The 23,752-nt window shown below is 66.5% G+C and overlaps 1 protein-coding gene across 2 annotated transcripts; it reads left to right on the forward strand.

Annotated features, from left to right (window-relative positions):
- The first annotated feature begins 1,698 nt into the window (after window positions 1–1,698).
- Window positions 1,699–23,284, forward strand: BMP1 (bone morphogenetic protein 1). 2 transcript variants are annotated; one of them, XM_075736417.1, is made up of 20 exons: window positions 1,699–1,957; window positions 11,234–11,347; window positions 11,428–11,580; window positions 11,677–11,794; window positions 12,733–12,911; window positions 13,014–13,119; window positions 13,481–13,605; window positions 15,218–15,333; window positions 15,635–15,737; window positions 16,284–16,400; window positions 16,478–16,623; window positions 16,937–17,132; window positions 17,221–17,346; window positions 17,447–17,607; window positions 17,742–17,922; window positions 21,540–21,665; window positions 21,756–21,883; window positions 21,972–22,185; window positions 22,288–22,538; window positions 22,762–23,284. In XM_075736417.1, the coding sequence occupies exons 1-20, from the start codon at window positions 1,819–1,821 to the stop codon at window positions 22,894–22,896; spliced, it is 2,934 nt and encodes a 977-aa protein (XP_075592532.1). In that variant the 5' UTR covers window positions 1,699–1,818; the 3' UTR covers window positions 22,897–23,284. The 2 variants fall into 2 exon arrangements, with proteins under 2 accessions (XP_075592532.1, XP_075592533.1); XM_075736418.1 differs by lacking the exons at window positions 21,540–21,665; window positions 21,756–21,883; window positions 21,972–22,185; window positions 22,288–22,538; window positions 22,762–23,284 and adding an exon at window positions 20,798–21,209 and having other exon boundaries at window positions 1,710–1,957.
- Window positions 23,285–23,752: the final 468 nt, after the last annotated feature.

The raw sequence follows: 23,752 nt of genomic DNA on the forward strand, positions 1-23,752 counted from the left end.
TTTGTCCGGGAGCAGCAGGAGCCGGCGATGCTGCACGGGACGATGAGGCAGGAGCCGGAGGGGCCCCGCTCAGCCCTTCGTCCCTGCTGCGGCGCTTCCCGGGACACGCAGGGGACACTGCGAGGGGACAAGGGACACGGGGACACGCAAGGGGGCAAGGCAGAAGGGCTCCCGCACGGGCAAAGCAAGGAGCTCTGTCTAGTGCTGAGCAGGCAGCTGGACCCCATTTCCCCCCCCCCCCCGGGCGGGGGGACACAGCCGCCCTGACCCCCCCCAGCAGCTCCCCAGCGTGGGCAGCTGGGGGCTGCCGGGGGGCAGCGAGCGGGACAGCGGTGCTGGGAGCATCCCAGGCACGTCCTGCCCTGTGCCCGTCACCTCCCCGGCACGGCCCCCACCTGCCCCCGGGTACCCGGGATGCCCGGGCATGGCCCACTGCGGAGCCCGGTGGCCCGTGGGGACCTCACCGTGACGGGCTCTGCTGAAGTGGCAGAGATTTGACGGCAGGTGTCACTCACAGACCTCAGCGCACACGCGTGCACACACGCGTGCACACACGCTTGCACACACAGCCACGCGGCCCAGCCAGGGCTGCCAGCTGCCTCTCCCCTGCCTTGGTGTCCAGACACGTTGTGGCCACCCTGGGGTGCTCACCCCGCTCCTGGGGTGCTCGCCTGCCCTCCCTGGGGTGCTCGCCCCGCTCCGAGGGTGCTTGCCCACCCTCCCCAGGGTGCTCACCCAGCTTTTGGCAGGCCTGTGACTTGCGCAGACTGGGTGCCTCCGGGTGCGGGGCCGCCTTTGGGGGACAGGGAGGCAGATGGAGCACCGGCCCCACACTTCCACGGCATCCTGGGTGGGAGGGGGTCCTGGCTGGGCTGAGCCCCCCTGGGAGGAAGCAGGTTTTTGTGATGCCTCGCTGGGACATGGGGAAAGGGGGTTTGCAGGGTGCAGGTAGCTTCTCAATGCCTGCTCCACTGGTGTCTGGGAAGGGTGCGTGGGCTGGGGATGCTGCTTCCTCCTTCTCCTCCTGCTCCGGCAAGGCTTGGGAGGATGTGGGATGTGGGGTGCAGGATATGGGGTACAGGATCAGGGGTGTGGGCCTGAGGGGCCAGGGCCAGGGGATATGGGGTGTAGGGCTGGGGAATGCAGGAGTGGGGCTGAGGGATGCAGGATGGGGACGTGGGGTGCAGGTCCAAGGCCATGGGGTGTAGCCTGGGGTGCAGAAGCGGAGGTTGGGGGGCTCAGGAGGGGGTGCAGGACCGGGGTTGGTGGCTATGGGATGGGGCATGACAGGATCAATGCGAGGGAATACGGGATGGGGACGAAGGGGGCAGGATCGGTGCTGGGGCAAACGGGAGGGGATCGGGGAGGGCAGGATCAGTGCCAGGGGATACGGGACGGGACCGGGGGGTGCGGGACGGGACGGAGGGGGCACGACCGGGACCAAGGAGTGCAGGACCGGGTCCGGGGACTGCGGACCGTGGGCTGCGGGGGGGGGTGGCAGGAGCGGGGTCTGCGAGCCTGGTCCCCGGCAGCGGCGCGGCCCCGCCGCCCCCCCCCCCCGGCGCTGGCCCCGCTCCCAGCCCTGCGCCCGGGGCTGCAGGGGCCGAGCTCCGCGCTTGAACCCGCCCCCGCCAGATCTCATTTCCCTAAAAAAAAAAAAAAAAAAAAAAAAAAAGAAAAAGAAGAAAAAAGAGAGAGAGGAAGGAAAAAAAAAAAAAAGGAGCGAAGAAGGGAAGGAAAGAGGGGAAGAGAGGGGAAAAAAAAAAAAAAAAAAAAAAAGCCGCCCGCCTCCCCTGCCCGCCCGCTGCCCGCGGAGCCATGGCCGGGCTGCGGACCTGCGGGCTGCTCCTCTGCCTGCTCCTGGCCCGGGCCATGCACTTCCCCGACTACTCCTACGTGCTGGAGGAGGAGGAGGAGGACGCGGAGCCCCTGGACTACAAGGACCCCTGCAAAGCCGGTCGGACCGGGGGGATGCGCGCCGGGCGGGGGGGGGGGGGGGGGGGGGGGGCGGCCGGGCCGGGCGGGCAGACAAAGGGGAGCGCGGGGAGGTTGGTGTGAGTGTGTGTGAGCGGGTGTGAGTGTGCCCCGCACGGATCCGAACTTCGGGGCTTTGCACGGGGAAACTTGGGTCCCTCGCCCCGTGCTGGCGCCGGGGGCTCCCCGCGGCCCGGGGAATTGGGGGGGGGGGGGGGCGGGGGGCAGCGGCCGGCCCCGCTCGGGGATGCATCTGGTTGTACTTAGGGAGGGGAGCGGCGGGGGAGGGGGGGGGGGGGCTGGCCCGGCGCCCCGTTTTCTCTCCCCAGCCTTGGCCGCAGCGGCAGCTGTCAAAGGCAGCGGGCAGCCCCCACCCCATCCCACCCCCCCATCCCACCCCAGAGCCGACCCCACGCTCCGTGCCCCTCGGCGTTTCTCCTTCGCTCCCAAATCGCAACCGGAGAAAGCTCGTTCCCTCGGGGCCGGCCGAGCTGCAGCGTCCCGGGACAGCCGGGCCGGGCTCAGCCCGGGAGGGAGTTTGTGTTTGTCACGGGCGGGGGGTCCCTCTGTGCGGGATCGGGGGGTGGCTGAGCTGTTCTTCACATTTTGGAAGGGTTGGGAACAGGCTGAGCGCCGCGGGAGGACAGTCCTTGTCTCCCAGAGCAAGATAAAGGGGACGGAAGGATTTGGGGGGGGAAAGGGGGGGAAACTGAGGCATGGGAGGGACACCCAGGGCTGAGCGCGGGGGCGAGGGCTAGGGTCTGGCGGGTCCTGGCTGGAGGATCACGTTTCTCTTTAATGGCATTGTCTGCACTGGAAGGCGTCTGTTGATATAACTCTGTCTACATGAGGGCTTTTTCTGGCCAAAAATCCTTCCCTTCCTGCCCTCCCGGGCTGAAACAGCTAGGCTTGCAAAACTGTCCGGGCAGAGCCGGCTGGAGCCTCCGCTCCGCTCCCGCTTCATCCAGCTGCCCGGCAGAGACAGAGCTTCACCCGCTGATGAGCCGAACTAATTAGGGATGGTTTTGCCAGCGGCCGAGGGCCCCACTCCCGCGCACCCCGGGACCCCCGTTGCCTCCCCGGGACCGGCGAGGCAGCTGCTCCCCCCCGCTCCCCGCCTTTCCCGCCTGCTTTTACAAGATCCTTATGTGACTAATTTAATTACGGCAGCTCTTCCCCGGGGGCCCGGGGGGGGGGATCAGGCCCTGCCACGCACCGCAAGAGCCGGGGATTTACCCCCGCTTGGGCTCTGCGGGACCAGGATGGCGAGGTCCAGCAGTGGGGTGCAGCGCTCGGGGGGGGCTGCTCGGCAGCTGGAGCCCCCCAGGGCATCCCCCTGAACCGTGCGGAGGCTTCTTTTTGTTTTGGGGCCGTGAGTAGCCCCCCAGGCTTTGGGCAGCGCCAGAAACAGCTGAGCACCGAGGCCTTGCCGCCACCGCCGTGGCTCCCGGCAAGGCTACAGGGAGGGGAAGCGCCGGGAGAGGAATTTGGGTTCCTCGGCACAACTCATGCCAGAGGTATCCTGAGGCCGCCTGCCCAGGCAGGATGGCTGCCCACGGCTCGCCGGCCGCCCCGGTGATGCCACCCGTCTGCACCGGTGCCAACGGGCCATCCCCACCACGGCAGGGGAAGAGCCACCCGTGCCGCCGTGTCTCTTCCAGGGATGCCAAAACGGGATCGCTGGGAGATCCGGCCCTTGGACCAGCCCCCAGGCAGCTGGGGAGGGAGGAATTAGCCGTGGCCCCGGTTTCCCTTCACCCGGTCAGCAGGATATCCAGGTCTCAGTGCCCGGCGGTGAGGAGGGCAGCCGCCAGGTCGGCTCCTGGTTGCATCTCCGGCTGGGAAAGGCAGCCGGCATCGCTCCCGCCGCCCCCCGCTGCACTGGGGGAGCAGTTTGGCTGGGGCTCGCTGTGTTTGCAGAGCCTGTGCGAGCACTAACCAAACACGTCCGGTCCGAGGGTTTGCTCTTGGCTTATCCTGAGGGACCCAGGGGGGTTGCTGAGCAATTTGGCTACAGGAGGCAGGAGCCCCCAGGTGCCCCCGGTGCCCGGGGAGGGGTGGAGGGGTGCAGCCCACCTTGCTCCCCGTGTGCAGCTCCATGGCCACATTTGGGGATGCCTGGCTAAAGCGGAGGACTGACGTGCTTCTGCCAGCCACGGTTGTGCTTGTCACCCTGCTGTCCTCGCTCGTGGGGAGGGGGACACGGGGCTGCACAGCTCTGTGGGGCTCACGCAGCCCCCCAGGGTGGGTGCTCAGGGGGAATCTGCTCTCCCACTCCCTCCATGGGGAGCTCAGCATCTCCTGCCCGCGGGGTGATGGCAGAGCCGTGGGCAGGGACAGCACGGGGTGCATCACGTGCATGGATGGGGCTGGGGGCCTGAGCCCCCCTCCCCGAGCTACGAGCTTCCCAGCCATGCCTGGAGCGCTCTGGCTCCGGCCGCCTGGGTTTCACCTAGATTACACTTTCCAGGCGTAGTCAGCGGAGGCTACTGGTTGCAGTCACACTTGTCAAGCTGCCCAAAAATATTTTCCAGCCGTTATATGTCACTTATTCATGCAGGGTAAAAATCCACCCGCAGAGCCGGGGCCGGCGGGAGGCCTGTGGTTCAGGGCTCGGGACGGCACAGAGACCTTGGAAATCTCAGGCCGATCCCGGGATCTGCTTTATCTTTGTGTAATCACCCGTTCGGTGCAGCGGCGTGCTCCGGCGGGGGCCGGGTGTGCGATGGCGAGGCCAGGGGACTCGCTCGCCCGCCCGCCGTCGCTGCCCTCCCCTCCCGGCTCCTGGGAAACCCTCTGGCTGCTGATTCACGCCAGCGGGTCGTGGCGAGGGGGGAGACGCCGTTTCCTGAGGCTTTATCCGCTGCCGTGATGGGGCTGGGAAACACATGGCCGGCGGGACGGGGCGGCCTCGGGGAGCCACGGCTGGACCTGGGGAGAACAAAGCAGCCAGGAGGGATACGGGGAAAGGAAGGAGGATGGCTGACGGGTGGTTTTCCCCAAATTTTTCATCTTGGCTGTGCCATGGGGGGTGTTTTTTTTGGGTGAGAACGTGCCCTCCTGGTTGTCCGTGGCTTTGCCCAGGTTTCCCAAAGGTCTCCGGCATCGCAGCGGGGAGAGAAAACAGCATCCCGCTGCGTCCCACTGAGCTGTGGAGAGTGGGTGTCCCGCTTATAACCCACCCAAGGGCTGCTGGAGCTGTTGGTCACCGCTGTCCGTCTGCTTGGGGGGGGGTCTGCACGGCAACCCCCCTCCATACACGTGCAAAAGGAAACGAGAAAATCCCCCCCCTCTCACAAGCTGCAGGAGGGTTTAATAGCCCGGCCAGGGAGCTGGAGCAAACTTTGGAAGGAGTTAATCGGTGCCTGGGGAGGGCTGGTGGGGAGAGGATTGAGCAATAAAAGCAGGAGGAGGGGGGGATATGTTTGCAGCCAGAGCCCTGGGGCAGATGCACAGAGGTCTCGGAGCCCTGGGGAGCGGGTGCCTCTTGGCACCGAGCGGCAGGGACAGGCAGAGAGCCGCTGCCGGGGTCCAGTCCTGCCGGGGTGGCCACCCCGTGCCGAGAGAGCCCAGGTTACCGCCACGTGTGCTGAGCAGGGTGTCGGGGCACGTTCCCATCCCCAGTGGGCTCTGGTCCCCAGTGGGCTCCGGTCCCCGATGGGCTCCGGTCCCCACTCTCGCCCCACTGTGGCTGGGCTCCCCTCCTCAGAGGGGAATGCCAACAACAAACCTCCCCGGTCCCCTTGGCAGAGCGGTTTGCAAATATTTTCCTTCCCAGCAGCTCTCCCTTTCACAAGTGACCGATGCCGCTGGTCTGGGCTGTGTTTTCCTCGGCGACCTGGCTTTGCAGAGGGGAGGCAGGGAGAGCCCGTTCCCCGCACACGACTCCGCAGCGCTCCCCCCACTCCTTCCCAGGGGCTCTGACATGCCTTAGGTTTGGCATCCTCCACGTTGAGCCCCGGCGGAGGCTTTCTCCTCCGTTTGCTGTCACGGAAGAGAAGCAGAAGGAAAATCCTCCCCTGGAATGATCAAGCCATCCCTCCTGCTCCCGACCTGCCCCCGGACGTTCATTAGCTGGAAGCCGTTTGCTGCCGCGGGCCGTGTTTATTAGAGGCCAGGCTTCGCGACGCTTATTTTACATTACGCTGAAGCATCACCCAGCACGGAGGGGGCAAAGGGCTCGGACCCCGCACCCCGACACCCAGGGCTGGCGGGGGGGATTGGCCGTGGATGCCCAGGGAAGTGGCAGCAGAGACGGGTGCTGCCTCGGGGCGGGATGCACCTTGCACCGCAGGGGGGATGCACGGGGCAGACGGGAGGGGAATTGGGGAGGGGGATCATCCCTCTGCCTTGGACAGAGTGCTTTAGCATCTCTGCCTTCCCTGGCTGCTGCTTTCTGCCTGCACCCTGGGGAGCAGCGCTGCCGGCAGGAGGGTGCGCGGTGCTGGTGCAGCCCCGGCTCTCGCAAAGGCACCGGCTGGGACAAGGATGCGCCGGCGAGGAAGCAGCAGGTAGGGGGTCCCAGCTGCCTGCAAGCTGCCTGCGGGGACAGCGACCCATAGCAGAGCCGCTGGGTGCCAGGGCTGGCTCTTCAGGGAGGTCACCCCTTGGCGTTGGCCGGCTCCGTGCCACCCCCCCTCCGTGCCTCAGTTTCCCTGTAGGTTGTAGAGGGGCCGTGATCTGGCCTGGCTCCCAGCCTGGCCGCCAAGGCTGAATTCCTGCTTTGTGCCTGCTGTGCTCGTCGGAAGGTGCTCTGGGAAAGCAAATATTCCTCGCCCCGGCGTTTACAGGCTGGCTGCTCCCTCGCTCCGGCTGCTGGCGAGGGGCACCGGGAGAGGGGCTGCCTCGCTGCCGGGGGAGACGAGAGGGCCCGGTTCGCCTCCGCTGTGTGCCTCCGTCCTGCACCGCTGGCCTTGGGGTCTCTGCGGGGCCACTGGCCGCCGGCAGGCTGCGGGGAGCAGGGGGGGACCTGGCACCCGGTGGGGACCCTGGCGGGAGGCAGCAGCAGTGGGGGGCAGCTCCCCCCCACCCCGACGGCCCCTGGGATGCTCCGAATCCCCCCACCTTTGCACCCACGCCTCTGGCCCAGGGCTCTCCGGGCAGGGCAGACCCCCGAGGCCAGGAGGGGACCCCCCAGCCCTGGCCGAGCAGGGTGCCTGCTCCTCTCGCCGTGGCCCCGGCGTGTTTTGCCGTGAGCGGAGCTCGCAGCGGGCGCAGCTGGGCTGGCGTGCGGGGGCGAGGGGGCGGCGCGAGGAGCATTCCTCACATATTTAACGGCTCTGCCGAGCCAGTGGGATGCTGCCCCGGTGACTCCGTGGCTTTACGACCCGGCAGCTCAGCCGAGGCCGGGATGCACCTATTAAACCGCTCTCCTCCATCCTGCCCCAGAGATGCCTCCATCCTTGGCTGGGGCAGAGCAGTTCGCTCCCTGCCTCCTCACACGCTCCGAACGCTTTCTTCTGCTCCCTGCCTCGCACGGGGAGCGATGCTCGTGGCTCGGCGTCGCACGAGGTCTTGCAGCGGCTGGGCCAGAGCTGCTAAGCCAGTGAGGGAAGGCTGAGCTGAGCCTTTGCTCCCGGGCAGGGGATGCTGCTGGAGCCACAGGAGCCTGTCCTGCCCGGTGCCGCTTCGAGGGCCGGCTGGAGCCACGTAGGGATGAGGGTCCTCCCCGTCCGGCGCTGCGCACGGAGGCTCATTTGCCCCAGACTGACCTGGAACATGATCCCGTCCTGTTTATCTGCCGCCCTCCCCTGCCAAGGCTTCCCTGCCGCTCTGTTTGCTTTTGCCTGCTCACCAGAACATCGCGTTCGTGCCCCGGCCTCTTCCCGTGGGTTATTTCTTTTTTTTTTTTCCTGTGACATGATTCCCAAGCTTGGTGGAGTCTGAGGCTGGGTTCATCCCAAAATCCCAGCAACGCTGGAGAGGTCAGGCCCACGGGTACCCCTCTCCACTGCTTGCCTGGCCTGGGGGTATAAAGGATGCTGAGCGGCTCCTGCATCCCTGGCATGCCGTGGCAAGGGGGACCGAGGGACCCCACAGGGACAGCCACCGAGCCGTGCGTGGACAGGAGATGCCTGTAGCATCAGGACGGGGTGCTGCAGTAGTTGGCCCGGATCCGAATGAAAAACCCTGTTTGTCTAAAGCTTCAGCCCCAGGGGTTACGTCACCATTCCAAGAACCCGAAAGAAAACACATAGCACAAAAAGTCAAACAACAGCGGAGGGCTGAGTTATCTCCTGGCTTCGGGGTGAGGAAGAGCTTGGTGGGAGCCTCGCCAGCGGGTCCCAAACAGCTGGTGGTTTTCTAGGTGGTGGGAGGGATGTGCATGGCCGGAGCCCGGACACTCCCCCTCTCCTCTTCCCCGTTCCTCTCTGGCCGACAGAGACGAGGATGGGGCCATCGTGTCCCCGTGGCCAGTGCCTGCCCTTGAAGCTGGTGACCTGCTGGCACTGCATCATCTCCCCGCTGGCACTGCATCCTCCCCGCTGGCACTGCATCCTCCCCGCTGGCACTGCATCCTCCCCACTGGCACTGCATCATCTCCCCGCTGGCACTGCATCACCTCCCCGCTGGCACTGCATCCTCCCCGCTGGCACTGCATCCTCCCCGCTGGCACTGCATCCTCCCCGCTGGCACTGCATCTCCCTGCCGGCACCGCCGCGGCTCGGACCTTGCCCTCGGTCCCTCCACGGCCAGCGCCAGCGTGAGCAGGGGGCAGCTCCCGCAGCACAGCCCACGGCCTCCCGGGCTGGGAATGGCTTGGGGACGGCTCCAGGGACGGCTGGGGGAGCTGTACCCCATGGCCTGGGCTCTCTCGGGCACCCGAGCGGCAGGGTGAGAGTGCAGGCCGCAGGGCATGGGTGCTGAGAGGTGCGGTGCCTCGGTGGGTGCCGTCTGCTCCCCCGTGAGCACAAAGCCGGGCTGGCATCTCCCTGCTGCAGCCCAGCACAGCTCCCCCGTGCATTTCCCGCTGCTCCAACCTGTGCTCTGCCGAGCCTTTGCATCTCCTCACTGCCTGCGGCAGCGGGCTGGGACCAATCCTGCCCCTGCCACAGCGCCTTTGCTCGCAAGTCCCCTGCTTGCAGGGGGTCCCCTTCGTTTGCAGGGGGTCCCCTCCACCTTGGAGGGAGGATGCTCGCTCAGCGAGCTGCTGTGACGTGAACCAGGGTGGGACAAGCGTCAGCAGCGTGGCAGTGGCTCCCACAGAGCCCCCCCCCGGGGAGGCCAGCAGCATCTGGGGGATTTTGGCAAGCAGAGACACCCCCTGCCCCCCCCCCCCCCCCCAAAACCACTACGTGTCATTGGGGCCAGGGTGCATGGGGAGCAAGTGGGAAGAGGACATGACCGGAGCCCAAACCAATGTGGAAGTTTTTCAATCCAACGCTTTGGCTTGTCCCCACCGTGTTCCTACAGGGATCGCTGCCGGGACAGCCCCTCGCCGCCGCCCCACAGCTCCCACGTCCCCTCCGGGAGCAGCAAGCCGCCTTTTCCCTCGCGCTGGGGATTTTTGGGGGAGCGGAGCTGCCTCGTACCGCCTGGGAAACCAGCCCCACGTCCCCGCGTTTGCCTGCCCGGCTCTCTCACGTATCCCAAATCCCTCACATATGGTTTCTATATCACTTGGCTCTGCCGGCGCTTGCTCGGCTGTAAGCGAGCTTACTTTCCCTTGTCTTTCCATGCGGCTCTTGGCACGGGATGCTCGTCCTTCTCCCCGGCCCTGGTCCTCCCCCGCGCTGCCCGTTCGGACACGTCTCTCCCGGCCCCGGGGAGGGTGCGGGGAGACCGGGGCCGGCTCCTGCCTCTGCTCTGCCCTCAAATTGCAGCCTGGCCGTGCCAGCGGCAGGTTGGTGCCAGGGGAGGTGCCGGCCTCGGCTTGTTTGCTCTTCTCTTGGCTCTGCCGCGGGTCTGCTCTCCACCCCAGGGCTTCCTCTGCTGGGATGCACCCACAGGCTGGACGGTGCTGGGGACAGCCCCAAAACACGGCTCTTTCACCCCAAAATGCTCCACGCCACCTCCGGAGCGGGGTTTGGACTCGGTGTCACACGAAGCCAGGGGGTCCTGTTGAGCTGGGGTGCCCGGGCTGTTTTGGACCTGTCAGGGTTATCCTTATTGTCCCGCCTTGCTTTCGTAATTAGTGGCTCTTTTGGGATCCACTTGCTAATTGCTTGGAGCTCAAACTTGGCGCCGCTCTCCATCAGCCCCTGAGCCGGTCCAGCCACCCTGCTCCCCACCGCTGCCGGTTCCCTGCCCTTTCCCCGGGGGCTGGCAAGGGCAGGGGGTGCCCGGGACCACTCGTTCGCCCCAGGTACCCATGAACCCAGTGAGAAACCCAGCTCCACCCCATGCTGGCCGCATCCAGAACCTCCGTGCCGGCGCTGGCGCGGTGACACGGCATGACCTCAGCCACTCCTCGCACTCGGGCCACGGCGTTTCCGCAAAAGCCGGGTCCCCGGGGCTCAGCGCCGGCCAAGTGCCGAAGCCGGGAGCCGCATCCTGCAGCGTTGACTCACGGCAAGGCCGTGGCGCGCGGGAGGGCGAAGACTTCGGGCAGGAGGAAGAGGAGGAGGAAGAGGAGGAGGAAGGGCTGTGCAGGGTTATGTCCTCCAGCCTCATAATGCTGAAGCATCTCTGCACCCCCGGCTCCGCGGGAGCTGTGGCAGAGCGGTGCTGGGGGGGTTCGTGGCGCTGGCAGATGGACAGACAGACGGATGCCCCTCGGCCGGCTCCGTTCCTGCGGGTGCTGAGCACAGCGGGAACTTCCCGGGCCATATGGCTCTGCTTCGCCGTGGCAGATGACTCGGAAGTCGTTGGAGCATCCCAGGGCTGTCGGAGCTCGCACCGGGCCGGGGGGCACGAGCCGGGCAGGAAGGGGGTCCCGAGCTCAGCGTTGGGTTTTGCAAAATGAAAAGAAAGGAGTTTTGCAACACAAATAATAACAGAAACCCTAAAAAGTGATGGACCAGGCTTTATGCGAACCAGATGTCAGCACGGGGCTGGCTCCAGCTGCTGGGAGAGCCGACACGGTGGCGGGCTGGGGAGCGGGGGGAGCCCGGCCGGCACCACGCTTGCTTTCCCTCCCGGCCCCTGGTTGAAGGAAAGAGGGAGGAGGAGGAGGAGGAAGGGCTTGCCTTCCTCTTCAGGGGCTTGCCAGGTGCGGAGGGGCTGGGGAGAGGCTGAGCGTGGGGAGCCCAGCCCCGACGGGGTTCAGGGTCCCCCGGCATAGCCATGGGGGGCTCACACCTCCTCCCTCGCCCCTCAGCTGCCTTCCTGGGAGACATCGCCCTGGACGAGGAGGACCTGCGGCTCTTCCAGGTGGACCGGGTGGTGGACCTGGCCCACCACACCATCACACGCCTGCCCACCAACTCCTCAGGTACCGCCGCGACCCCAACCCACCCGGCCGCCTCCGTCCCCGGGGGCTGCCCGCGCTCACCGCCCCCCCGCTCCCCGCAGGCAGCAACACCACTAACGCCAGCCTGCGGCCAGGCCACCGACTGCACCACCGGGGCCGGCAGCGGGCACGGAGCCGCCGCGCCGCCACGTCCCGGCCAGAGAGAGTGTGGCCGGACGGGGTCATCCCCTATGTGATCAGCGGCAACTTCAGCGGTGAGTGCAGGCGAGCCGGGGGGGGGATGCTCTGTCCCCGGCGTGCCTCAGTTTCCCCACGCCGGGCTGACGGCCCCCCGCCGCCCCCTCCCGCAGGCAGCCAGCGAGCCATCTTCCGGCAGGCGATGCGGCACTGGGAGAAGCACACCTGCGTCACCTTCCTGGAGCGCAACGACGAGGACAGCTACATCGTCTTCACCTACCGCCCCTGCGGGTACGTGCGGGGGGTCCCAGGCACGCACCAGGACCACCCTGCCCCTTGGCTCTTGTGCTGCAAAGAGGGAGCGCGGCAGCGCTGATTAGGATGCTCGGCTGATGTGCCTCGGCACCGAAACGCCCGCGTTGGTGTGTGCATGGTGCTAACCGGCTGGCCCAGACCCGCTCGGTTTCGTGGAGGTCTGCAAAGCGAAGGGGACCCATCCCGGGGGACTGGTCCCTGCGGGTGGTTCGGGGGAATCTCAGAGCTCCCCGAGCCGTGGCACTCGCCGATGCAAACCGGGGGCTGAGGTCGGTGGCGCGGCACCAGCCTGGACTTGCAGCAGGGCTGGTGCCAAAGGAAACAGGGGTTTGGAAGAGCTCAGCGTCTTCACGCGTCAGGGCACAGCCCCAGCCAAGCAGATGGTGGTTAGGAGGAGGCTTTCCCCTGGAATGGGCTGTACACAACGGCGGGGGGTGCCGGCCCGTGCCCCCGCACCGGTGCAAGCCCTCAGCCTGGGTCTGGCAGGGTTGGACCAGCTGAGCTGCCAGGCATGGGCAAGAGTCCATCCACTGTGCAGGATGGGCACCCATGGGAGCAGCACCCCGGGATGCCGGGGCTGCCTGCAGCCGTGCCGTGCCATGCCCTGCCGTGCCCTGCCGTGCCCTGCCGTGCCGTGCCGTGCCAGGCAGCCTGGGGCGGGAGCAGAGCTCTCCTAGTTTCCAGGCAGAGCTGAGTTGGAGGCACGGCTCAAGCTCCCCGCGTGGGCAGGACGGCTGAAGCTTCCAGCCAGCTGAGGTGCTTCCCAGATGCTCCACGCCAAGCGGGACCGTCGGGGCTGATGCTCCTGGCTTGACTCATGTCTTTACCCAGGGAAGCACTGGGATGCCCACACCATGGGGGCACCCACCCCGGAGAGCTGGGACTCACCCGGTGCCACCCACCTTCCCCCGCAGGTGCTGTTCCTACGTGGGCCGCCGAGGAGGGGGACCCCAGGCCATCTCCATCGGCAAAAACTGCGACAAATTCGGCATCGTGGTGCACGAGCTGGGCCACGTCATCGGGTTTTGGCACGAACACACACGCCCCGACCGGGATGACCACGTCTCCATCATCCGGGAGAACATCCAGCCAGGTACGGACCAGCCTCCTTCCCCCTCCTCTTCCTCCCTGCCGTGGGGTGCTGCCAAAGCCAGGGTCCCCACTGACAGCGTCCCCATCCCGCCTGCCTCCGCAGGGCAGGAGTACAACTTCTTGAAGATGGAGCCGGAGGAGGTGGAGTCGCTGGGCGAGACGTACGATTTCGACAGCATCATGCACTACGCCAGGAACACCTTCTCCAGGTACGTGGCCGGGGTGGCTGTCCCATGTGTCCCCGTCCTCCCCGCAGCGACAGGGACAGTGGCACGGGGTTCCCAGTGGCACATCAGCAGCTCTGCGTGGGGTTAACGCACTTGGTGCAAGGCTCCCTGGTGTGCCAGGGCAGGATGAACCCCCCACAGCATCCCTCACCAGGGCAAGGACAGGGACGGTGCTGTCCCCGCCGTCACGTCACCTCCGTTGGGGACACGTCCCCGCTGACTCACCGGCCCGCAGGCTTTAATTAGCCAGGCTGTTTTTAGCATCCTTCCCCCGGCAGCGGGGAGCAGCCGCAGACCCGGTGCTTTCCAGCCGCTGCTCAGCCTCTCCCTGCTCTCGCCCCAGGGGCATCTTCCTCGACACCATCCTGCCCAAGTACGACGTGAACGGGGTCCGGCCCGCCATCGGACAGCGGACACGTCTGAGCAAAGGAGACATCGCCCAGGCCCGCAAGCTCTACCGCTGCCCGGGTGAGTGCCGCTGGCACGGCTCTGCCGGGCCCCGGGCCGGTGTGTCACTGCCGGGGGGGGCTGGAGCGGCCGCCGGGCTGATCAGCCTGGGGTGAGCATGCCTGGGGCCATATCTCCCGGGAAATGGCTCTGCTTTCGCCCCAATACTTGACAAAGGAAGCATCACCCTGGCTGGATCCCGTTTCCAGTGGAAAAATGCTCTTTGGGGTCCTCTTTGCCATCAGACCCCCTGCAAGGAGCACGCAAGTTGCCTTTCTCCATCCACGGCACTTTTCTGGGGTGTTTGTGAGCAGAAGCGAAATGCAAGCCCTCGGTGAGCCACGGGGCTCTGCCCGTGTGAGCAAGGGCATCCTCAGCCGCCCTCTCTTCCCACTCCTCCGAGAAAAGAGCATCCCCCCAAGAGCATCCTCCAAGAGCAGAGCATCCCCTGAGAGCATCCCCTGAGAGCATCCTCTGACCGCAGAGCATCCTCTGACAGCAAAGCATCCTCGGAGACCATCCTCCAAGAGCATCCTCCTAGCCACCCCAACAGCAAGAGGGTTTTGGATGAGGCACAGCCGGGCGTTAAGCAGGGCCGTTACCGACGGCATGAGAGAGGACGGTCCCACTGCAGACCACGGTCCTCCCCGGGGCTGATGTGGAGCCAGGGATGCTCGGCACAACCGGCGCACACGTTGGCACCTCAAATGGCACTGAGGACCATGATCCACGAGCGGTGGCATTGCTCCGGGTGCTGTAGAGGCTGGCACGAGTCCTCCGGCTGCAGGCACGTGCTCCGGGACTATACCAGCAACATCTGCAAGGAGTTTGGCTCCTGCACGCTCCCACTTAATTCCAGCAACTAATTAGCAGCCTGGAAGAGGGACGCCTTTGTGAGAGGCCCCGGCAGCCAGCCGTGCCGTGTCCGGGGGCTGCAGGGGAGCGGGGCTGCGAGTGCGAGCAGGAAAAACGATTAGTTTGGAGTGGTGGGGGGGGAAGCCCCCCCAAAAAAGCCCCTCTGCAGCCCGGCTTTCCCTTCCCTTTGTTTCCACTGTAAAGCAAGGAGGGAAAAAAGGCAGCGAGCCCAGGTTTCGAGCTGTCTTTTTTTAACGTTTCACCTTTCATCTCACAGCCCCCCCCGAGCGGGAGGTGGGGGGGGCGGCCGCCTTGGCCCCGCGACAGCCGCAGCGAAGCGCCGTGTGCCGTGGCCGCGGCATCATGTGGCTTCCAGATGGCAACGCTGGACCAGATCCAGCCGCGGCCGTGTAAACCTGCCCAGAGCCCGGGCGGCGAGCCGGGCCCCCGCAGCGTGGCAGGGCACGGGGAGGGGGGGCCACGGGACGGCTCCTACCCCCGGGGCTCGGCGGCTGGATGGGGGGGCACGGTGCTTGTGAAGGGGTGCTGGGGAGCCGGGAGCATCACCAGCTGCTCTGGTGAGGTTTGGGGCTTTTTGGGGCTTGCTGCAGCAGGGCGGTGATGGTGGGTTTTTTGCAGAGTTGTCCTCAGGGACAGGAATTTGGGCGGTAAAAGGGTGCGGGGGGGCTGGGGGCAGTGGCTGGTCAGAACCCAATGCCATCCGTCCCCATAAAGGGGGTTTCCCAGGGGTCTGACCCCCGTGTTTCCCCCTTCGCAGCCTGTGGCGAGACACTCCAGGACAGCCAGGGCAACTTCTCCTCCCCTGAGTTCCCCAACGGATACTCTGCCCACATGCACTGCGTCTGGAGGATCTCCGTCACCCCCGGAGAGAAGGTACCGGCCCCCGGTGCAGCACCGAAGGCACCCCATCTCCTCCCAGCCCTCCTCCCCCTCCTTGCCCCATCCTCTACCCTTTTTTTGGGGTGCCCCTAACCCCAGCGTCCCCTCGCCCAGTGCCTCGCTGTGGTTCGGGATGCTGCCGGGCATCACCACGGAGCGGGTCCGGGTACCATCTGGACCGCTGGCACCCGGCGTGGCTGAGCACCACGCTCCGGCAGACGGAGACCCCGCAGGGCACGGGGGGGGGCTCACCCCACGCTCTTTCCCCCGCCCCCTCCCCGGTCCCCAACCTTAGATCATCCTGAATTTCACCACCCTGGACGTCTACCGAAGCCGGCTGTGCTGGTACGACTACGTGGAGGTGAGAGACGGGTTCTGGAGAAAGGCCACGCTGCGAGGTAACCAACCGGGAGCTCTTAGCCTGGCCGGCCGGCACTGCCTGCCCCGCTGCCTGCCCCGCTGCCTGCCCCGCTGCCTGCCCCGCTGCCCTCACCTCCTGTCCCGCCGCGTGGGGATGCTCCGGGTGCAGGCAGCGGGGCGAGGGGCTCTCCTCTGCCTGTATCCCTGCCTGACCGCGATGTGCCAAAGCCCTTGAGGGGGGTGGGCTGGCCCCAGAGAGGTTCTTGGGGTGAAGGGGGCTCCCAGTTTGCTGGCCCACACCAGTGAAACCAGTCCAGCTGACCCAGCACATGTGTCCCCAGGGAGATGCCGGTATCTCGGTCCCATCCCCATGAACTGGATGTTCCCCAAGTCCCGGTTGACCCCACGCTCTGAAATAATCAATTTCTGTGAAACAGCCAGAAAAACTGGAGGGGAGCGGGGTGGGGAGAAGCAGCATTTTCCCTTTAGGAGGCTGGCGGGGGGGCGCAGGGGAGACCGGGACGTGGTGGTGAGGAAGAGGAGTGTGCCCGGCCAGCGGCAGCCCAGCACGCCTTCCTCCCCAGGCAGGTTCTGCGGGAACAAGCTGCCCGAACCCATCATCTCCACCGACAGCCGCCTCTGGGTCGAGTTTCGGAGCAGCAGCAACTGGGTGGGCAAAGGCTTCTTCGCCGTCTACGAAGGTAGGGGCGGGCAGGGAGGGGGCACGGGGCCGGCGGAGGGGCAAGGGGGGGCTCGGTCGACCTCTCCTCCCTTCCAGCCATCTGCGGGGGGGACGTGAAGAAGGACAACGGGCACATCCAGTCCCCCAATTACCCCGATGACTACCGGCCCAGCAAGGTGTGTGTCTGGAAGATCACCGTCTCCGAGGGCTTCCACGTGGGCTTGACCTTCCAGTCCTTCGAGGTGGGCGAGCACCCCCCCGCCACGCCGTTCCCCCCCCTTCTCCAGGGGTGGGAAGGGGAAATCTCCCCAGCAGCATCTCCCCGACCCAATGCACCTCACGGGACAGGCTTGGGGCTGCAGCGGGGCCGCTGCTGTCCTGCCTGGGCTACCCACATCCTCTGTGCCTCAGTTTCCCCACGCAGAAACCTGGCTTCCTTGGCTGGTGGGTGCGTGGGTCTGGGAGCACGGGCGTAGGAAAGGGGCAGGCAGAGTTTGGGGATGCTGAGGCCAGGATGGCATCCCCCCCCCCCGCTAACAACCCCCTCCCCCCCAGATTGAGCGGCACGATAGCTGTGCCTACGACTACCTGGAGATCCGGGATGGCAACAGCGAGTCGAGCAGCCTCATCGGGCGCTACTGCGGCTACGACAAGCCGGATGACATCAAGAGCACCTCCAACAAGCTCTGGATGAAATTTGTCTCCGACGGCTCCATCAACAAAGCGGGCTTCGCCGTCAACTTCTTCAAAGGTAGGAGATGCGCCGGGGGGGTGGGGGGGAGGCCGGGGGGGGGGCCGGCAGCCCTGCCTGCCCGCTCAGCCCCGCTGCTCCTGCCCAGAGGTGGACGAGTGCTCGCGTCCCAATAACGGCGGCTGCGAGCAGCGCTGCGTCAACACCCTGGGCAGCTACAAGTGCGCCTGCGATCCCGGCTACGAGCTGGCCTCCGACAAACGCCGCTGCGAGGGTGAGTGCCCCCCACCCGCCCTGTGCAGTCCCGTCCCCCCCCCCCCCAATCCCAGGGAGCCCGGGGATGTGATGGGTGCTGGGTGCCTCCCTTCCTGCAGCCGCCTGCGGAGGTTTCCTCACCAAGCTCAACGGGTCCATCACCAGCCCGGGGTGGCCCAAGGAGTACCCCCCCAACAAGAACTGCATCTGGCAGCTGGTGGCCCCCACCCAGTACCGCATCTCCCTGCAGTTCGACTTCTTCGAGACCGAGGGCAATGATGTGAGTCGGACGGGGAGCAGCCCCTCTCCATCATGTGTGTCCCCCCCCCCCCGATGCCGCTGGTGGCTTGCAGGGTGGCACAGCCGTGTCACCAGCCCCATGTCCATCCCCCCCACCTCCCCTGCACCCCGCAGGTCTGCAAATACGACTTCGTGGAGGTGCGCAGCGGGCTGACCGCCGACTCCAAACTGCACGGCAAGTTCTGCGGCGCCGAGAAGCCGGATGTCATCACCTCCCAGTACAACAACATGAGGATTGAGTTCAAGTCCGACAACACCGTCTCCAAAAAAGGCTTCAAAGCCCATTTCTTCTCAGGTAGAGCTGCCCAGCCCCGGCACGGGCATCCCTCGCCCTCCCTTGCCGAGCCGACCCTTCCCGTCCCCCTAAACCGCCGCTAACGCCTGCCCTTGCCCGCGTCGGGGGTGCAGCCCCCGGTCCCAGCCTGGCAGCAGGGTAATCCTTGGGTCTCTGCCCCGCGGGGTCTGAAACCGCCCCCCCCCACCCTCCGGCAGCCCGGCTGGCAGCACATTTTTCTGCCTCTTGAGGCTTTTCCCCTCTTTTGGGGGGCAATTGGGTCCTACTTCAGATGCCGGGGTGCTCCTGGGAGGTCCCCAAATGGCCAGCGGGTGCATTCGCAGAGGCACGGGGAAATGCGCCGGGGACGGGGATGCGCTCAGCTCTGGAGGGGCCAGCGCTGGCCAGGGGGGAGCAGCTCTCCCCCCCCACACACCCCCAGCCCCACCGTGGGCCGGGCACTGCACCCCTCGGGCGGCGCTGCCGTGGGGAGGGCAGCCACGTCCCGCTCTGCTGCCTGCTGCGCTGCTCAACCCCGCTACGCTGCACGGCCACGGGCTTCCTCCGCATCCCGGGCAGCGCCGGGGAGGGGGGATATCGGCATCTGGCCACCACCACATCTCAGGTCTCCGGAGTGGTCCCTCCTCCCAAAAACCATTACCTGCGTATCCCTGTCTGTTCTGTGGTCCTCTCTCCTCTCCCGGGCCACCCCGCCAGGAGATGGTGTCACCTTCGGATGGGTCTTTTGGGGGGGGGGTTAGGGATGGGGACACGGAGCGAAACGCACCGCTGGCCGTGGCCAAGCATCACCCGGGGCCGGTCCCCGGGCTGGGGGCTGCCACGGGACCCTCGTACAAGAGAGGGTCCCCCTCGGCACAGCGCCCTGGACATCAGCCCGGCCGTGAGCGACCGACAGCACCTCCTGGACAGGCTGGGCTGGACCGGACCACCAATGCCTTGCACCTCCCGCTGCTTTTTGGCCCCGTCGAGGCCATTTTTCAGGGGCAACGCGGCCGCTCGGCTTGCGGAGAGCCATGGGAGCCGGCGTCCCCAGGAGCCCTCGGGGTTCCCCGAGTCAGCCCGGCAGCTGGCCGGAGCAGCAGAGACCCGCAGGCCGGGGGTAGAGTATCTTTGCTTTATTTTTTTAATTAAAACCAAGGCAAGTAAGGTGGCCCAGCGGGGCCCAGCCGTCGGGAGCCGGCACCCTCCAGCAAAGCGAGACCTCGGGAAAGCCCAGCGGCCGAGCGGCAGCGGGACCGTGGGGCAGCCGGGTGAGTCTCCCATCCCCACGCTTCGGGCTCCTTCCTTGTCCCCCACCGGGATGGGATGTGCGGTGGTCCCATGGGGGTTGCCCCTATCCCGAACCACCAAACCCTCTCCTCCGCCTCTCCCCGCTCAGGTCTCAGGCTTTCCCGGCAGCAGAACCACGCTGGAGGACTCGGCCGCACCAAGGTCCCTCCTCCGGTCCCCCCTCGGGGTCGCTCCCGGCCAGCCCTGGGCAAAGCATCTCCCAAGCGGCTCCTTTTTAGCCGCGGAGGGTCTCTGCGCTCCTTCGCCGCCGCTCCAGACGCAGCCAGCCGCCGAGCCCTGTCCCTCGGTGCCGCAGGCAGCCTGGCCGCCCGGGCGCTCGTTTTTTCCCGGTGAAGACGTGGTCCCTTCCTCTTCCTCTTCTTCCTCCTCCTCCTCTTCGCGGGCCGGGGCGATGGGAGGCAGCAGCCGGCTCCGTCGGCTCGCGCGTAAGGATGCGTTCGCCCGGGGAATCCGCCACGGTGTCGGCACCCAGGTACGTCCCCCCGGCTCTCCGCCGAGCCCCGGTGCACGGGGGGTCCGTAGCGGGGTGATAGGTGCAGGCGGGGGCTACGGGGCGGTGAGCAACCCGGAGCCATCGGATGCACGCCGGGATAACGGTGAGCGCACAGCAATGCCGGGTCACGGCGAGCAAGCTGGTTAGAATAAAGGATTGCTAAAGACACCGACCCGGTGGGCTTCTTTCCTCTGCCAACTCTCTCCGCTCTTGTCTCGCCCGCCCAGGCTCCCTCCGTCCTGCCGGCGGGGCAATGCCGTGCACGCTCCTGCGGTGCCGGAGCTGCTCTGAGCCCACCCGGCCCATCCGAAGCCCCTTCCCATCCCCAGCCGAGCCTTTCTGCCTCGCTTCCTCTCTCAGACCTAGGAGACTTCAGGTTACAGCCTCCGGTGGAGAGGCGGCCGCGGGGGCTTTGGGGCTGCCCCGAGGGGCTTGGGGGGGGCTGGGACAGGACCCCCCTCGCTGCTGCCGATGGCTCCAGGAGGGATGCTCTCCTCCGGCATCACCCCTTCCCCGGGCCAGCCGGGGCACGGGGCCAGCTTGGCACAGAGAGGGACGCTCGGGTGGCTGGTGCCCGCTTGCTGCTGGCTTCCCCCCGCCGCTGCCCACTCCTCCAGCCATCGCCCCGTGGGGAGGGGGAGCAAGGAGGGGCGATGGGCCACGGAGCGTCCCGCCCCGGCCCCAAAGCGAGGGCTCTGGGGGGTGTTGGCGAGCCCTGAGACGCCGGCGGTAGGGACCTCAGGCAGGTGGTGGGCACTGGGAGGTAAGTATGGCCAGCCCGGGGGGGGGGTCGCCTTGCTCTGGGTGAGCCCGAACCCCTCTGCTGCCATTCCCACATCTCCCCCAGCCTGGAGACCCCCAGGAACCCACCCGACGCCCATCCTCATCCTCCCGGAGCCAGCCACGCCGCCTCCTCCTCTTCCTCCCCGCAGAGCCGCTCGCTGCCGAACCCCGGCTGCACGAGGGGCTCGCGGGGGTCCCCCCCGCTGCCTGCTTCCCCGGCTGCCGCTCTGCATGCCCCGCCGCCCCCGCCGGCCCCCGCCACCCCCCGCTCCCCCATCGTTCCCCCCCTTTCTCCCTCTCTCTTTGCAGAGAAGAAGCAGCAGCTGCAGCCCCCGAAATCTCGCCTGCCCGGCCTGAAGTTTCGCCTGCAGAAGCGGCTGCGGGGCCCCTCCTGAGCCGTGCCGTCCTCTCCATCTTTCTCAGGAACACCGCGGCCCCGGGCACCGTGCGGGAGCACGCCGGGGCCGAGCCGAGCCGAGCCGAGCCGTGCCATCGGCCTTGGCAGCCCCTTGCTTGACAGAACTGGTTGTTGGCCTTATTTTTATTTTTTTTTAAATTTTTTTTTTTTTTGGTTTTAAGCAACCCCGCCCAAACCTCGTTGTTTTTGTCATTGACCAGCTGACCTTTTTTTGTTTTTTTTTTTCCCGATTTTTACCGTGTCTGTGACATTTCCCTATCGATGAGTAAAGAGGGACTCCCGCGTCCTGGTCTTTCTTGTGCATCTTTGGTTGTCACTGTGTGTTTTTCCGCCTTCCCCGTCCGTACCGTAAGCAGGTAATGGTTGTGCCCATGGGTGAGCCCAGGGAGAGGAGGACCCATCCCGTACACCCGCGGGGGCTGCCCTGGCTCGGGCAAGGGACGGCGGATCTGCTTGCTGCTGGCCGTAGGCGCTTGCTTGGCTGGTCGCTCCCCGGGGAGGTGGGGCAGCGGTGTGGGGCTGGGAACCGGCACGCACCGGGCAGGGCTATGCCGTGCCGGGATGCCGTGCCGGGATGCCGGCCGCCGGGCTTTCCCAGCCCGCTCAGCCGCGGTCCCTCTGCTCTCTCGGCAGACAAGGACGAGTGCTCCAAGAACAACGGGGGCTGCCAGCACGAGTGCCTCAACTCCTTCGGCAGCTACGAGTGCCAGTGCCGCAGCGGCTTCGTGCTGCACGACAACAAGCACGACTGCAAGGAAGGTGGGTCCGCACCCCAGACCGCCCCCCCCCCGCCATCCCCTGCCAAACCCCCCCCCCCATGCGCCCGTGACCCCGCGCTGTTCCCCACAGCCGGCTGCAACCATAAGGTGACGTCCATCTCGGGGACCATCACCAGCCCCAACTGGCCCGATAAATACCCCAGCAAGAAGGAGTGCACCTGGGCCATCACCACCACGCCGGGGCACCGCGTCAAGCTGGTAGGGATGGGGGGGGGACCGGGGGAGGTGGGCAGCATCGGGTACCGAGCCCCTCTGAGCGCCGGCAGCTCGGCCATCGCCTCTGCAGACCTTCTCGGAGCTGGATGTGGAGGCGCAGCAGGAATGTGCCTACGACCACCTGGAGATCTACGACGGCAAGGATGCCAAAGCCCCGGTGCTCGGCCGCTTCTGCGGAGCCAAAGAGCCCGAGCCCCTCCTCTCCTCCGGCAACAAGATGTTCCTCAAGTTTGTCTCTGATAACTCGGTCCAGAAGAAGGGCTTCGAGGCCACCCACACCACAGGTACCACCGTGGGGCTGGGGAAACCTCCTGGTTATGGGATGGGGCGGAGACCATGGACCCTCCTAACCCCCACCCTTGTCCTGCTGTCGGCTTCTCCCCCAGTGTGCGGGGGCCAGGTCCGTGCCGAGGTGAAGACCAAGGACTTGTATTCGCATGCGCAATTCGGGGATAACAACTACCCGGGGGGCTCGGACTGCGAGTGGGTGATCATGGCCGAGGAGGGCTATGGCGTGGAGCTCATCTTCCAGACCTTTGAGATCGAGGAGGAAGCCGACTGCGGCTACGACTACATGGAGCTCTTCGACGGCTACGATGGGACGGCCCCGCGTCTCGGTCGCTTCTGCGGGTCCGGGGTGAGCTGGGGACGGTGGGGAGCGATGGGGCGGGTCAGAGCGGGGAGAGGTGCGAGGCTGCAGCGGCGATGGGTGAAGCTGAGCCAAACCGGTGCAGAGAAATCCCCGGGGCTGTACACGGGGTTGCAATGATTTTGCACCCTCCCCATCACAAATCCACCCCCCCACACACCATCCCAGGGATGCCCCTGGTCCTGAGCACCCCTCTCCCTCGCCCCGGCAGCCCCCGGAGGAGGTCTACTCGGCCGGAGATTCGGTGATGATCCGTTTCCACTCGGACGACACCATCAACAAGAAGGGTTTCCACCTTCGCTACACCAGCACCAAGTTCCAGGACACGCTGCACACGAGGAAATGAGGGTCGGGGGTCCCGGCCCTCCCGCAGGCAGGGAAGGAGGAGGAGGAGGAGGAGGGCAGGGAGGAAGGAAGGGGGGGGAGCGCCGCCCTGTACAGACTGCACGGAGGAGCACACAGCCAACCTCAGCACTCAGACACGCTCACACGGGGCCCCGGGGCTCGGGCGCCCACGGGAACAAGGGCAGGGGGGGGGGGGGGTCCTCTCCGCCGGCAACCGCCCCCCCACACCTCAGCGTTGGGGGGACCAAGCGGGACCCGCTCCCCTTCCTCGCCCCGGCCGAGCCGGCCGCAGCTCTCTGAATGTACAAACCAGTAACCGGGAAGAGCCCAACACACAGAAGGTGCTGTCTCTCTCTTGTACCGATGAAATAAATACCCTTGTACTTGGAGGGGGGCAGCCCCAGGCTCTTTGCTTCCACCCCAGCCTCCCCCGAGGAAAACGGGATTCGAAACTGGAGCTGGACCAGGGGTGGGGAGGGGCGGGAAGAGCACCCCAGGCTCCCTGAGGAGCAGCGGAAGGAGCAGAGCAATCAGCTAATTGCAATCTGCTTCCTCCCTGATGAGGGAGCGGCCCGACCATCTCCAAGAGGCAAGGCGGCGTGGCTCAGCGGCGGGTCGCTCGCTGGGTGTTGGGTGCTGGGTGCTGGGTGCTGGGTGCTGGGCTCTGTCGCTGCCTGCCCCCCCAGGACTCTGCTTTGGGCAGCTCTGCAGGTAGGTGCTCACCCCGCACCTTTGCTTTGCACCGCGTAGCCCCGTAGCAAAGTCTTCTCCCTCGGTTTGGGGTTAGACGGGCGCCGCGTGCTCCAGCCACCGCGTGCTCCAGCCACGTCCCCACGCCGCGCCGTCCGCCCGCGCCT

Source organism: Balearica regulorum, chromosome 27, assembly GCF_011004875.1.
Source record: "Balearica regulorum gibbericeps isolate bBalReg1 chromosome 27, bBalReg1.pri, whole genome shotgun sequence".
NCBI lineage: Eukaryota > Metazoa > Chordata > Aves > Gruiformes > Gruidae > Balearica > Balearica regulorum.

Bases quoted from the DNA above. Each gene is read 5' to 3' on its own strand.
- BMP1 (XM_075736417.1), top strand. From the start codon at position 1,819: ATGGCCGGGCTGCGGACCTGCGGGCTGCTCCTCTGCCTGCTCCTGGCC. The intron at 1,958-11,233 runs GTCGGACCGGGG...CTCGCCCCTCAG, and splicing joins CAAGGACCCCTGCAAAGCCG to CTGCCTTCCTGGGAGACATC. The intron at 17,347-17,446 runs GTGAGTGCCCCC...CCCTTCCTGCAG, and splicing joins CGACAAACGCCGCTGCGAGG to CCGCCTGCGGAGGTTTCCTC.